An 11,563-nucleotide genomic window follows, 5' to 3' on the forward strand; every position below is an offset into this window, starting at 1 on the left:
TAGGAAATTTTCCAAGGAGGGTGGCACAGTCTGGGACAGGTCTCCAGAGGAGTGGTGGATCTTCATCTTGAAGGTTTTCAAGATCTGGCTAGACAAAGCCAGGCCTGAGCCCTTCAAGGGATGGCAGCAGTCCTGCTGCGAGCGGGGGGTGGGACTAGGGACCCCTTCCACCACCCTACTGTCGTTCGCTGATTGTCCTCTTGTTTCTTGCAGGAAGAAGAGGGTGAGGATGCAGATATCTCTTCTGGTCCCTCGATCATTAGCCACAAGATGCCTTCTGCCCAAGCCTTTCATCATTTCGCTCCTCGTTACTCTGAGATGGGCTGCGCTGGGATGCCGATGAGAGATGCCCATGAAGAAAACCCAGAAAGCATCCTTGATGAACATGTACAGCGTGTGATGAAAACACCGGGCTGCCAGTCTCCAGGACCTGGCCGCCACTCTCCTAAGCCACGGTCCCCAGAAAGCGGCCACTTAGGAAAGCTGTCAGGGACACTAGGAACAGTTCCTCCAGGACATGGCAAGCATGCAACAAAATCAGGAATGAAACTGGATGCAGCTAACTTATACCACCATAAACACGTCTACCACCACATCCATCACCACAGCGTGATGAAACCAAAAGAGCAGATCGAGGCCGAGGCCACGCAGCGAGTGCAGAACAGCTTTGCTTGGAATGTAGATTCACATAACTATGCAACAAAGTCACGAAACTACACTGAAAACTTGGGCATGGCCCCTGTCCCCATGGACTCTTTAGGCTACAGGTGAGTCAAGGCAACACCCAACAGGAGTCCCAGACCCATGGCTTCTCTAGGAAGCTCTTTCATAAATGGGCTGTAGCCTGCCAGTGAAACAGGGTGGTTGAACCATGTTTTCTCATGAAAGCCTGTGCTGGGACATGGTTTAAGGGCCTCCCACTGCTCTTCCTCTTCAGGAATGGATATGTCCCCCAATAACCCTTATAGACGCCTTTTCACCTCTGTGATCTGGTGCTGAAAGACACCCTGTAATCAGGATTTTAAATGGCCTTGGTTATAAAGTAGTTTTTCTGCTCCTTAAAGCAGTGGAGGTGCTTAGAAATTGCAGATGCTGGTCTACTTCCCTGTGCATCAGGAGCTGCTAAGTATAGGGCTGTGTCTAGGGGTCTGGGTACCAGAAACCAGTCTCCTAAGGTGTTTTATCAGCGGACAAAAAAGCCCTGCTTGTTGCAAGGCCTAACTCATTCACCAGAAAGGTTCCTTTCTCTTCCTAACAAAGCGATGGATGCTGCAGAGCTGCCGTGGCGTGCTCTCCCAAGGGGGTGTTCTCTGGGGCAGGGGGCCATCTGCCCAGGAAAGACCTGGCGCTGCCTTCCAGGCTTTTGTCCATCTTCCCTTGGCCATTTGAATTCCTCTGTCCCCTTCGTGCAGAGGGGAGAGGGTGAAGCTCCTTCTCCGCTGCGGCGGGTTTTGCTAGTCCTGTTACTGGGTGGCTGCAAAGGTGAGAGCGGAGCTTGGGGCTGCCTGGGGTGGTGATGGAGCAGCCGCAGGGGAGAGCCGCAGGAGTGCTCACGCTGAGCGTGGCTGCCTCCCCAGGGCTGTGGGTTTGGGGTGTTGCTTTGCAGCGTACCAGGGGTGGGGTATTTAGTGAAGGGAGGTGTCTGGGTCTCCAGCAGGCAGGACCGGCTTTCCAGGGTGGGAGGAGAGAGGCAGAGCATGGAGGCAGCTGAAGCAAACTGCTCTCCAGGGAGGGAGAAGCACTTAAATCTGTCCTGTTTCTGTGGGGAAAGGATTGTTACTTCAACAGAGCATGAGCATGGCCATGCCGTGTCAACCCAAAGCCACATCTAGACACAGGACTTCTTTCTAGCACCAACTACAGCACATATTTAAGGGGATTATAAGAGGGCACATCCAGAACTGTCCTTCCTCTGGCACAAACTCCCGAGTCCTGATAGTCCCAGGTTTAGGAGCTTCACAAGACAAGAGTTTGCATCTGAACGGTCTTGTTTGGCAGCCAGCAGTCCCTTGCAGTGGCTTGTCTGGCTCCTTGTTGAACCCATCTGGGCTACTGTCCTCCCAGCCCCCTGTGGCTGTGTCTGCGGGATGGTTACAGCCTGTGGAAAAAGGGGTTTTTTTTGTTTGCACTGAACCTGCTGCTGGAGAATTTAATTTGATAACCTGCTGGCCCTTGTGTGGGGAGAAGCAGAGAAGAGGTTGACAGTTTGGCCTGCCTCTGTAGATCTTCAGCAACCCCTCTCCAGGTTTTTTCCCCAGAAAATCATCAAAGCTGTCTGAGGGCTTGTTACTCCTCTGTGGTGTTAAGGTTATTTTTCCTATGTGTGTTAGTGAGCAAGCAGAAGCAGAAGTAGAGAGATTCTATGGAGTAAAGCAAGTGAGTGATTAGGATGATGGGGATCCCATGAAATTACAGGCTGTGGCAGTGACAGGAGAGCAAGGGCGAATTCCACGTGGCCTCGTGAGCATGGGGCTTCCCGGGTGGGCATGTGGGCATGCATGCGGGCAAGGAGCAGTGGGATTTCTGTAGGAGCCTTTGCAGCAGCCGTAAGCATAGCCAGAGGGTCGGCTACTGCCTGGTGTCTCGTCTGGCTGTGGTGTTTGAGGTGGCTGTGCTTCCCAGTGCCTGGAGAAGGCAGCTCCCCCCACCAGCATGTGATCTTCCACCATGATATGAAGCCTTGGTTCAAATCGGGGTGAGAAGCAAATGAGCATGGCAAATGAGCAGTCTTGGGGTATCAGTGAATCTGGGGGGTGATGGGAAGGGCTTGGGTTTCAAGCAGTGATCTGACTTGGAGAGGCAGCTGACAGATTGCAGCACCAGGATGAACCTCCTGCTCCTAGCAAAGAGACAGAGGTTTAACACAACCCTTCTTGCGGCAGGAGATCTGCTGGGCTTTTTGCCGTTTTGCCATGGCTTATTTTGCCAGAGGAGAAGCTCCCTTTCCCCACAGGTTGCTGGATGGAGGAGCCTGCTGTACCTAGGTCTAGCCAGTCTAGCTCTTAGCCTCAACTGCAGCACAGTTGTTTTGAGCTATGGTAGAGCCAGGGGGCTGTGGAAGGCAGTCAGGGCCACATCTGCACTGCAGGCAGCACCAGACCCCGGCAGAGCTGAGTATGTCTGGAGATGGACATATCCGTCCTCGGCCATGGTCTGCAGTGGTTTGGCTTAGGCAAAGCGCTAATGTCTCAAGCTTTGTTCTTGCAGCGGGAAAGCAAGTCTGCTCTCAAAAAGAAATGTTAAGAAGACCGATTCAGGGAAAAGTGATGGTGCCAACTATGAGATGCCAGGATCTCCTGAAGACGTGGAGAGAAACCAGAAGATCCTTCAGTGGATCATAGAAGGAGAGAAGGAGATCAGCAGGCATAAGAAAACAAACCACGGGTAAGGGCTGGCAGAGCGAGGAGTCTTCACGCTGTGGTGTTACATCCCCTGCACAAGGCTGTCCAGCAGTCTGCCCTTGTTCCTGGAGACCTTGGGAAGACAGGAATTCACCAGGCACAAGGGTTTAGACCCTTTGGAGACTGAGGATTGCTCAGGGCCTGTAAAGCTGTTTTCTCTGAAGGATGACCGGTGGCCATGGGGAGAGGTTGCAGCCCTAGGAGAATCTCAGAAATTGCTTCTGTGATTCCGAGGTGGATAAGGCAGCACACAGTAGGCAGTATTTTTCCTTTAAGCATTTACTATATGTAAATGACTGGTACTGTTGCAAGGTGCTGATAGAAATGTAGGACCTGCTGCACTGGAGCTGTTGGTCCTGAGTAAGCAGTTTAGCATGGCTCAGAGTTGCCCAGCATTTCAGCTTGCTGGTAGCATCTTCTGGGGTGGCCTCGCCTGCCTAGAGTGGAGCCAAGGATGTGGCTGTCTCAGGAATTTCTCTGGAGTCAAGCAGATCTCCTACAGGCACAGATCCTTAGTCACAGTCGGATCAACCTCTGGCAAAAAACCAGCGTTTGCCGGGTATCGATGAGAGGGATCTGAGGTCTCGTCCCCTCTGATGCTGGCGACTGCGTGGTGAAACTGCTGGTGGTTTCTTCTCTTGCTGGATGGTAGAGACCAGGGTGGGTTGTGCTGCAGTCAGGACCAAGTGCCAGGGCCACGGGCAGTGCCAGCCACCGTGAAGTCAGGCAGCAGGTTCTGCCGCTGGAGCCAGGGAAGGATGAGCACATCCCTGCAACATCCCTTTCCCTGGAGATGCCAACCAGCGGCTCGTGGAGAGGCTCCCAGCCTGGGAACATCAGCAGCCCGTGGGAGGGCATCTTCTGGGGGAGGGGAGCTACCTTTTGCGGGGTTTATTTTTATGTGTTGTGCACATGATGAGAGCCCTTCAACAGATCCGTGGGCTTTGTGCCAGGGTTGGGTTGCTCACCCTGATGTCTCAGGACTTGCTGTCCTGAAATTTTCTCTAGAGGCGGATGGCGCTCCCCTCTCCCTCAGAAGCTTACCAGTGGTGCCCGTGTCCAGCTGCAGAAGCAGTAGGTCCATCTAGGAGTGACTGTGTGCCTGTGCAGAGCGGCTCGGCGGTCTGTGTAAAACCTTTGTGTTTGTGTGTAGCTCTTCAGGTGCTAAGAAGCAGCTGTCCCATGATATGGTCCGACCCCTCTCCATTGAGCGACCTGTTGCGGTGCATCCGTGGGTCAGTGCCCAGCTCCGAAACGTCGTCCAGCCTTCTCACCCGTTCATCCAAGATCCTACCATGCCGCCCAATCCAGCCCCCAACCCTCTCACCCAGCTGGAAGAAGCTCGCAGGAGGTTGGAGGAGGAGGAAAAAAGGGCTGGAAAACTCCCCCCTAAACAAAGGTATGGCTATAGGGTCTGCTTGTGCATGAGAAGGAAGGGAGAGACTGCTCTGAAGGTGGGCAGCTGGGGGAGTTGTCCATGTCCTCTACTCTGGTCTCCAGCTCCTGGCACCAACTGGTTGTAGGCACGTGCAGAGAGGTCAGAGAAATCTGCCTCAGTCACTCTGGCACGGTGGTGCAAATGCCAAAACCCACCTTGAGGGCCGGGGTTTGTGCTTGCGGTTTGTGGATGGAGAGACTGGAAATACTCCTGGCAGGGTGGGGAAGGGGCTGCGGAGAGCTTGAGGAGGAGCTGGGCAGGGGGAGCATGTCTCGAAGGGGCACGGTATGGGAGAGCTCTCCCGCAGTGCTTGCTGACTCTCCGCTCGTTCACACTCACACGGTGATTTGAAAGCTTGGTGCAGGAGCAGAATTCAGCAGGATGCAACAGAGTTCAGTGCAGAAGAAGAATATGTATTTGCTCTTACACCTCCTGCAGGCTTCCAGCAAAGTCTGCTCGTGGCGTCTGGATGAGAGCAGTGCCCTGTAGTCCCACTGCAGCAGCACTGACACGCTGCATGGCCATATCCAAGCCGCTGCTTCTTTTTGTGACTCAGCTTAATGCCTGTGGCAGAGCTAATTCTCCTGCTCCTGTGTTATCTTTCAGGGAACATTATTTGCAAGGCACATGGAGCTCTTTGATAAAAACTGTTTTGGAAGTGCTAGATAATTACGGATAACAGCTAAAAGCACTTTGTCCATTAAAAACCTTTCACAGCTTTATAGCTGTCTTCTGAAAACTTGAAACTTCGCAGTCTGACTCTTAGAAACACAAATGTAATTTGAAAAAGAAGCTCTTTTAATTGCCAAGCTCCCATTATTTTTACTTGCAGTGACCACGTAGCAGACTTCTGCGTATTTATGTCAGAGATTGATTGAAAGCCAGGTAATTAGAGGGCTCTCCCAAGTCAGGTTAAGCCAAGTTTATTTGATCTACCTTTCAGTTGGTGTAATTGGATAGGGTTTATTAGTAGGGTTTATTATTCATTTATAGTCATACTAAATTTATGTACCTTCCCTAGAAATGTCTCGATGCAGGTAGCCACTTTAGAAACACCAGCCTGGGCTATATGCATATGCAATTAATACTCTAATAATAATTGGCATGTATTGTAAGCATAGCTTTTATAGGAACCCCATGGCATTGTGGTAAATGCCGTGCAGACCAGCGGGAGGACAGGCTGAGCAGTCCCAGTGCTGGGCTGCTCTGCTTATGCTGGCTCTCCACGAGGTCTGCCTCTTCTCCCAGTGATGCAGGGATCCGCCTGAGCTGCCCCATGCGTGGAAAACCGTGGAGCCATGTTCGCTGGTGGGGAACTGCTCATGAAAAGCGAATGTGCCTGTGTCCAGCAGCGGGCAAGAATGGATGCAGCTGTCCCCAGGGAGCCAAAGATTTCTGGATGTTGAAATCTCTCTGCTGGATTTTGGCAGGATTGGGTGCTCCAGCTGAAGCACACCTGAGCTAGCAGCTTTTTAGAGAGCTTCTGCTATGGATAGCACAGGACCCTGCCCGAAAATAGACCCCAAGGCTCTTTTGAGAGCAAAAGAGAGGGGAGCTCACTTGGGAACACCATTTATTTCAGTCAGGAGCTTTGAAGAGCTCTGGGAAATTGGAGCCAGCGTCCCAGGTTTGTTGGCAGCCTTGGGGAGCAGAGTGCTGGCAGCGGAAGAGGTGGAGGTGAGCCCGGAGGTGTCCTTGAGGCACTGGCTTGAGCTGGCTGCAGGAGGAGAGCGCCCCGTGCCAGCTTTGTACTGCCAACCTGACCTTGCCAGTACGGTTACCCGGCTCACCAGCCGCTCTCCACCGGCACAGCCCTCGCCAGCAGTGGCCTTCCCCAGCTCGCTGGGGGTGTCAGCAGCCCAGCTCCCACTCCAGCACTGCCCTGCAAGAAATAAAGGAGGCACCTGCAGTGCCTGTACTGGGAATCGTATATATTCTTCCAGAAATCACACTTCTATTGCAGAAAAAGCCTTTTTCTCCCTATTCTGCAGGATTTGGAGAGACATTGATCTCTGAGGTATCTACCTGACTGCTGCTAGCAAGCAGTGCAGGATTAAGTGTCTGGTACTGAATGACCTGCAGAGCCAGTGTGCCCAGCATTGGTGTCCCAGCGACCATCAGGTTTCTTCCATGTACAGCCAGTTTTTGAGCCATTTTCTGCCGCTCAGTGTCACAGTTCACTTACGTTTGCAGCTGGATGAGGTAATTAGTACCAGCTCTTCAGAGAAAAGATTTTTGCAAGCAGTGAGAACATTAGCATGATCTCAGCTTGGAATTAATTGGGCTGGGCCAGGCCTGGAAGAGGAGCAGAGCTGGCAGCTGGAACACCTCCTGAAATGGGTGCATTTTAGGCTTTCCAAAGCTCTCTGACCCCAGGGCTGAGTTGGAGCGAGCTGGGTGCCTCACCTCTGTGTCACAGCAATGTTGGTGACACTTACTTTCCCTGTCAGGTCACCACTGGGTTACATGGCTAAGACACCAGGACTGAAACGCAGATGCAGCGCTGCCGTCTCCTTACTGGGTAACATTTTGTGCTTGTGACAGATGCAGCCACGGGAGGTGATCTCAGAAGGGGCAGGGTGGTGGTACCTGGCTGTGTTTCTGGGTCACACTGTCACCCAGGAGATGGGTGCAGGTGGAAGCTTTAATGAGGCAGAGCTCTGAGACGGTCTGGTGGCCCGTTTGGGTAAGCTGTGGTCTCGGGAGATCTCTTGGCGATGACAAAATTGGCGGCAGTTGTGTTGTCTCATTCTCCTGAGAGGAGCTCTTGGAAAATTACATTTTCATTGATTCCGTATTCATCAGCTCTGCTGCAGCCTGCTGGAGATCGGTGGCTGTGGTTTGGGATGTGTGTGTATTCTGCTCCCGGCCGGCCGGTCCTGCTGCATGGCCTTGTTCAGCCCCAGGAGCTCGGAGGCGCCGCAGCCGTCGGCCCCGCTCTGATTTATGGCAAAAGTAGGAGCATCCAAAGCCGTGGGGGTTGGTTTTAAGTCTAGCTCTGTGAAGCAGTGCAGGTTCTGCTTTTGGGCATCATTTTGGGCATCGTTTTTGAGCACATCTCTGCTCTGGAAGGAGGTGAGCCCTGGAGCCGGGTGGAGCATGTTCAGAAACAGCCTGTCAGGGATGAATTACACAGCGTGAGGAGGAGGAGGAAGGCTCCCAGCCACCTGCATGGTCCCCCTCTTGCTTCTTCAGCGGCGGAGCTCAGGGTGTCCTCTCCATCTCCCCAGGCGAAGGAGAACAGCAGACCTGGGGGAACCGGCTTTGCTGCCTGGGCAGGACACGTAGCCCTGTCCCCAGGTCTCCAGGCACACAGCAGCTCTCTCTTAGTCACGACTTGTTTCTAGCAGGATTAAGAGAAGCTTAGGGACCTTGAGATTTTCCAAACCCCTTCAATTAACTTCTGGCTCGCAGGGTTCACGGAATTTGCCTGAATTTATGACCCATTTTTCCTTTAAATGCCTCCTTGTTTTTTTTTTTCCAAGGATGACTCAATTCCTTAATGTTTTTCTAGCTAAAGGGCATCCTGTGCTTTGATACGGGGATGGAAGAGGCTCCGACAGCTCTGCTGGCACCAGGAGCAGACCCTTGCCTCTCAGGATGCTGCATCTTCTCCAAAGGTCTCCGAGGCAGAGCAGGCACCAGGAAGGTTGTTCAGTTGAACTTTAGACCTCTCATGCCTTTAGAAAGAGGAGAAAAGATTGTGTCTGGTGTTGGTTTGCAATGCCAATGTTTACGTGGGCATGCCATTAAAAAGGTGCTCTGCCCGTGAGCCAACGTTTAAAGGTTAGGGTCAGAGTCATTTCCAAAACTGCGATTACCTCATGTGCTTGGCAAATTCTGTTTTTATAGCAACTTTCCAGTCATGTAAATACAAAATCATCTTTTTTATCCAGCGTGCTTTTTAAATCATTTTTTGAAGCTGCCAAATTTGTTTTATGTGACTGTGAAAGAGAAGGCTGCCTCTGGCTTAGACCACACATGCCAAGTTACCAATTTGTGTAGGCTGCTCCAGTGTTTGTGCAGCATTTACAGCACCTCAGATGAAAGGCTCTACAGAAGGGCAAAGTACCCTGATTTTTATTATTGCTGCTTTTGTCTACCTCTGAAAACGGGGCTAGGACTGGGCTGACGCTTTTGGTCTAGTGATGGCACCACATAGCAGAACCCCAGTGTGTGGGCTGGAAGCAGAGACCAGAGCAACATCCCGAGAGTCCGGAAAACACGGAAGGTTTAAAGGCACTGAGGTTTTGGGGATGGTGGCTGCCTTGCCACTTTGCCTCCAGAGCACGTCCCGCTGGGAGCTCCATCCCCTCTGACCTCCATCTGCGCTGGGAGAGGTGCCCAGGGGAGCCACGGGGAGCAGGAGCAGCCCTGTCTGCACAGCCCTGCAGATGTAGGTCAGCAGAAAGCTGTGCTGAGCTGTTTCGGCCACAGCAGCCATGATCCTGAGGAGTCTGAGGGTGTTGGTGTTCCTGTCCCCAAGCGTGCACCCAGCCCTGGGTGCTCGGTGTGTGCTGGTGGTGACCTGGGTCTGCTGCCGTGGGCCTGGAGGGTTCTGCCTGCCTGGAGCTTACCGATAGCTCCCCAGGCAGCGGTGCTGTGGGAAGGGCCGTTCCCTCTCAAAGCTCAGGGATGGGTTTCTTCAGCACAAAGGGGCTGAGCTAGAACCTGTGCCCTCCTTGTAGCTGCCGTTGGCCCCATCCAGCCTTTCCAAGTGCTGTTCGCTCCTTCACCGGCCTCGGCATGTGCCAAGAGAGCTGGTGGTCTGAGCAAAGGACGCTCCTGTGGGCCCTGGGTGTTCATTCGGCACCTCCGCCCAGGCTGGGCAGTAGGGGCTGTCAGGCCTGCCCACGCTGGCAGGTGGGCCGATACTCAGCAGGTCGCTTGTATTTTTGCACGGCAGGTTGAAGCCCCAGAAGAGACCAGGCAGCGGCGCCTCCCAGCCGTGCGAGAACATCGTGGTCGCTTACTACTTCTGCGGAGAGCCGATCCCTTACCGCACCCTCGTCAAAGGGCGCGTGGTAACGCTGGGACAGTTCAAGGAGCTGCTGACCAAGAAAGGGAACTACAGGTAAGGGCTGCTCCCCGCATGCCATGTGGTGCCAGCAGACTGTCAGTGACCCCTGGCAGGTGCTGCTGCCAGGACACAGCGGTGTGGCCCCCACCAAGGCGAAGGAGCGTGGTGGAGGTAGGTTGGGGGCTCCTGGATGTCCCAACAGCCTTCCAGGAGAGCTCCCACCAGGCGTGGGGGATGTTGCAGTGGAGCCAAGGCTGTTGAAGAGGCAGGTTACAGAGACGGGGCAGGCAGATTGGGTTTTGCACCAGAGATGTCCTGCATCAGAGTTCACACCATCAGCAGAAGCTGCTGAGCTGCCCTGCAGGGCCCTGCGAGGTCCTGGGCTGGTGAAGAACAGTGTCAGCCAGAGCTCAGTGATGCTGTGAGGAACTCTCCAATTTCCAGAACTGTTTTGGCTCCTCCCAAACTTTCCTCCAGTGAGGTTGAGGGAGTTGGGTCCTGCCAAAGTCCCAGAGTAGCCAGGCGTGGGGTGTATAGATCCCAAAGTTCCCCCTTCCAAGTAGGAGCTGCCATGGGAAAGCCTGTCTGGAAACGCTCCGCCAACATGGGTGCCTCCAGCCACCACTTTTGGGAGAGCTCTGAATGGTCTTGGATTCAGGGCTGGAGCTCCTGAATGTGCCAGCACAGATCCTGAACACTCTTTTGCTCACTGGGTGAGGGCAGGGGACAAAGTGTGGCCCCAGTTGCCTCCATGTCTGGGGGAGCTGCTCCCCATGCACTATGAGCTCAGGGGCTTGGAAGGGCTATACCTGGGTTTGGGGACCATGGTGCCCCATGGCCATTCACCTACTCTTTTTTTTCTTCTCTGCCCCCACATTTCTGGTTTTTCAGGTATTACTTTAAGAAAGTGAGTGACGAGTTCGACTGTGGTGTGGTCTTCGAGGAGGTGCGGGAGGATGACACCATCCTGCCCATCTTTGAAGAGAAAATCATCGGGAAGGTGGAAAAGATCGACTAAGCTCCAGGGCTGCCGAGGCGTGAGAACGGGACTGTGAAAGACTCTGGGACCGGAGGAGAGGGCCTGGCACGGACGGTGGCAGTGCTGCTGCCACGGGCGGCCAGCGAGCCCAGGGCGGAGGGCGGCAGCCTGCTCCGACACGGACCTGGGCAAGCTCCGGGTTGCTGGTGGACGTCGTTTCACCTCACGGACCTGCCAGTGGGAGCCTGGGCTCCCTCTCCATACCGAATATAAGTGTAATGTAGCAATGTACAGTGCATTAGAAAGTGTAATATGACCTTGTTTACTAAAGCTGCATATTTTTGATATATTGTAATAAAAGGAAAATATTTCCAATGTCACAGTGCTCTTATGTAAATGTAAAACATACAGGTACCACAGAACTCGCCCAAAGTGTACAGCCATCCGTCAGACTCCATCTGCTCCTCGCTTTCACGGCACCCTGCCCTGGCGTCCCAGCCCCCCCCCGGCGTGGATGGCTCTGGGGCAGAGCCGCTCTCCCCCTGCCAGTGTGGAAGGGGCGGCCCGGCTCCCCTCAGAAGATTATTGAGCCATTTGGAACGAGTCGGTCTCTCACCTCCCTGGCAGTCTCAGCTGCTGGACATGGTAGGATGTTGGATTTTCTCCCTCCTGAGCTTTCTTGCGACCGAGTAAATCCCCAAGGGGTAGAAGCGTCAGTGCCAGCT

At 53.6% G+C, this 11,563-nt stretch overlaps 1 protein-coding gene across 3 annotated transcripts in view; it reads left to right on the forward strand.

The window, feature by feature from the left end:
* Window positions 1–11,244, forward strand: part of AXIN1 (axin 1) — a 71,007-nt gene extending 59,763 nt beyond the window's left edge. Inside the window, exons 5-10 of one of the 3 annotated variants that reach the window (XM_086472986.1) lie at window positions 214–767; window positions 3,208–3,384; window positions 4,555–4,821; window positions 7,409–7,434; window positions 9,685–9,913; window positions 10,751–11,244. In XM_086472986.1, coding sequence (XP_086329112.1) covers window positions 214–767; window positions 3,208–3,384; window positions 4,555–4,821; window positions 7,409–7,434; window positions 9,685–9,913; window positions 10,751–10,877 — 1,380 coding nt within the window. In that variant the 3' untranslated portion in view covers window positions 10,878–11,244. Of the gene's footprint in view, window positions 1–213; window positions 768–3,207; window positions 3,385–4,554; window positions 4,822–7,408; window positions 7,435–8,353; window positions 8,489–9,684; window positions 9,914–10,750 lie in introns of those variants that run through there. The other 2 variants (XR_015183875.1, XM_086472987.1) reach the window with 2 other exon arrangements.
* The last annotated feature ends 319 nt before the right edge of the window (window positions 11,245–11,563 follow it).

The sequence above is a fragment of the Leptosomus discolor genome, chromosome 14, assembly GCF_034619465.1.
Source record: "Leptosomus discolor isolate bLepDis1 chromosome 14, bLepDis1.hap2, whole genome shotgun sequence".
Lineage (NCBI taxonomy): Eukaryota > Metazoa > Chordata > Aves > Leptosomiformes > Leptosomidae > Leptosomus > Leptosomus discolor.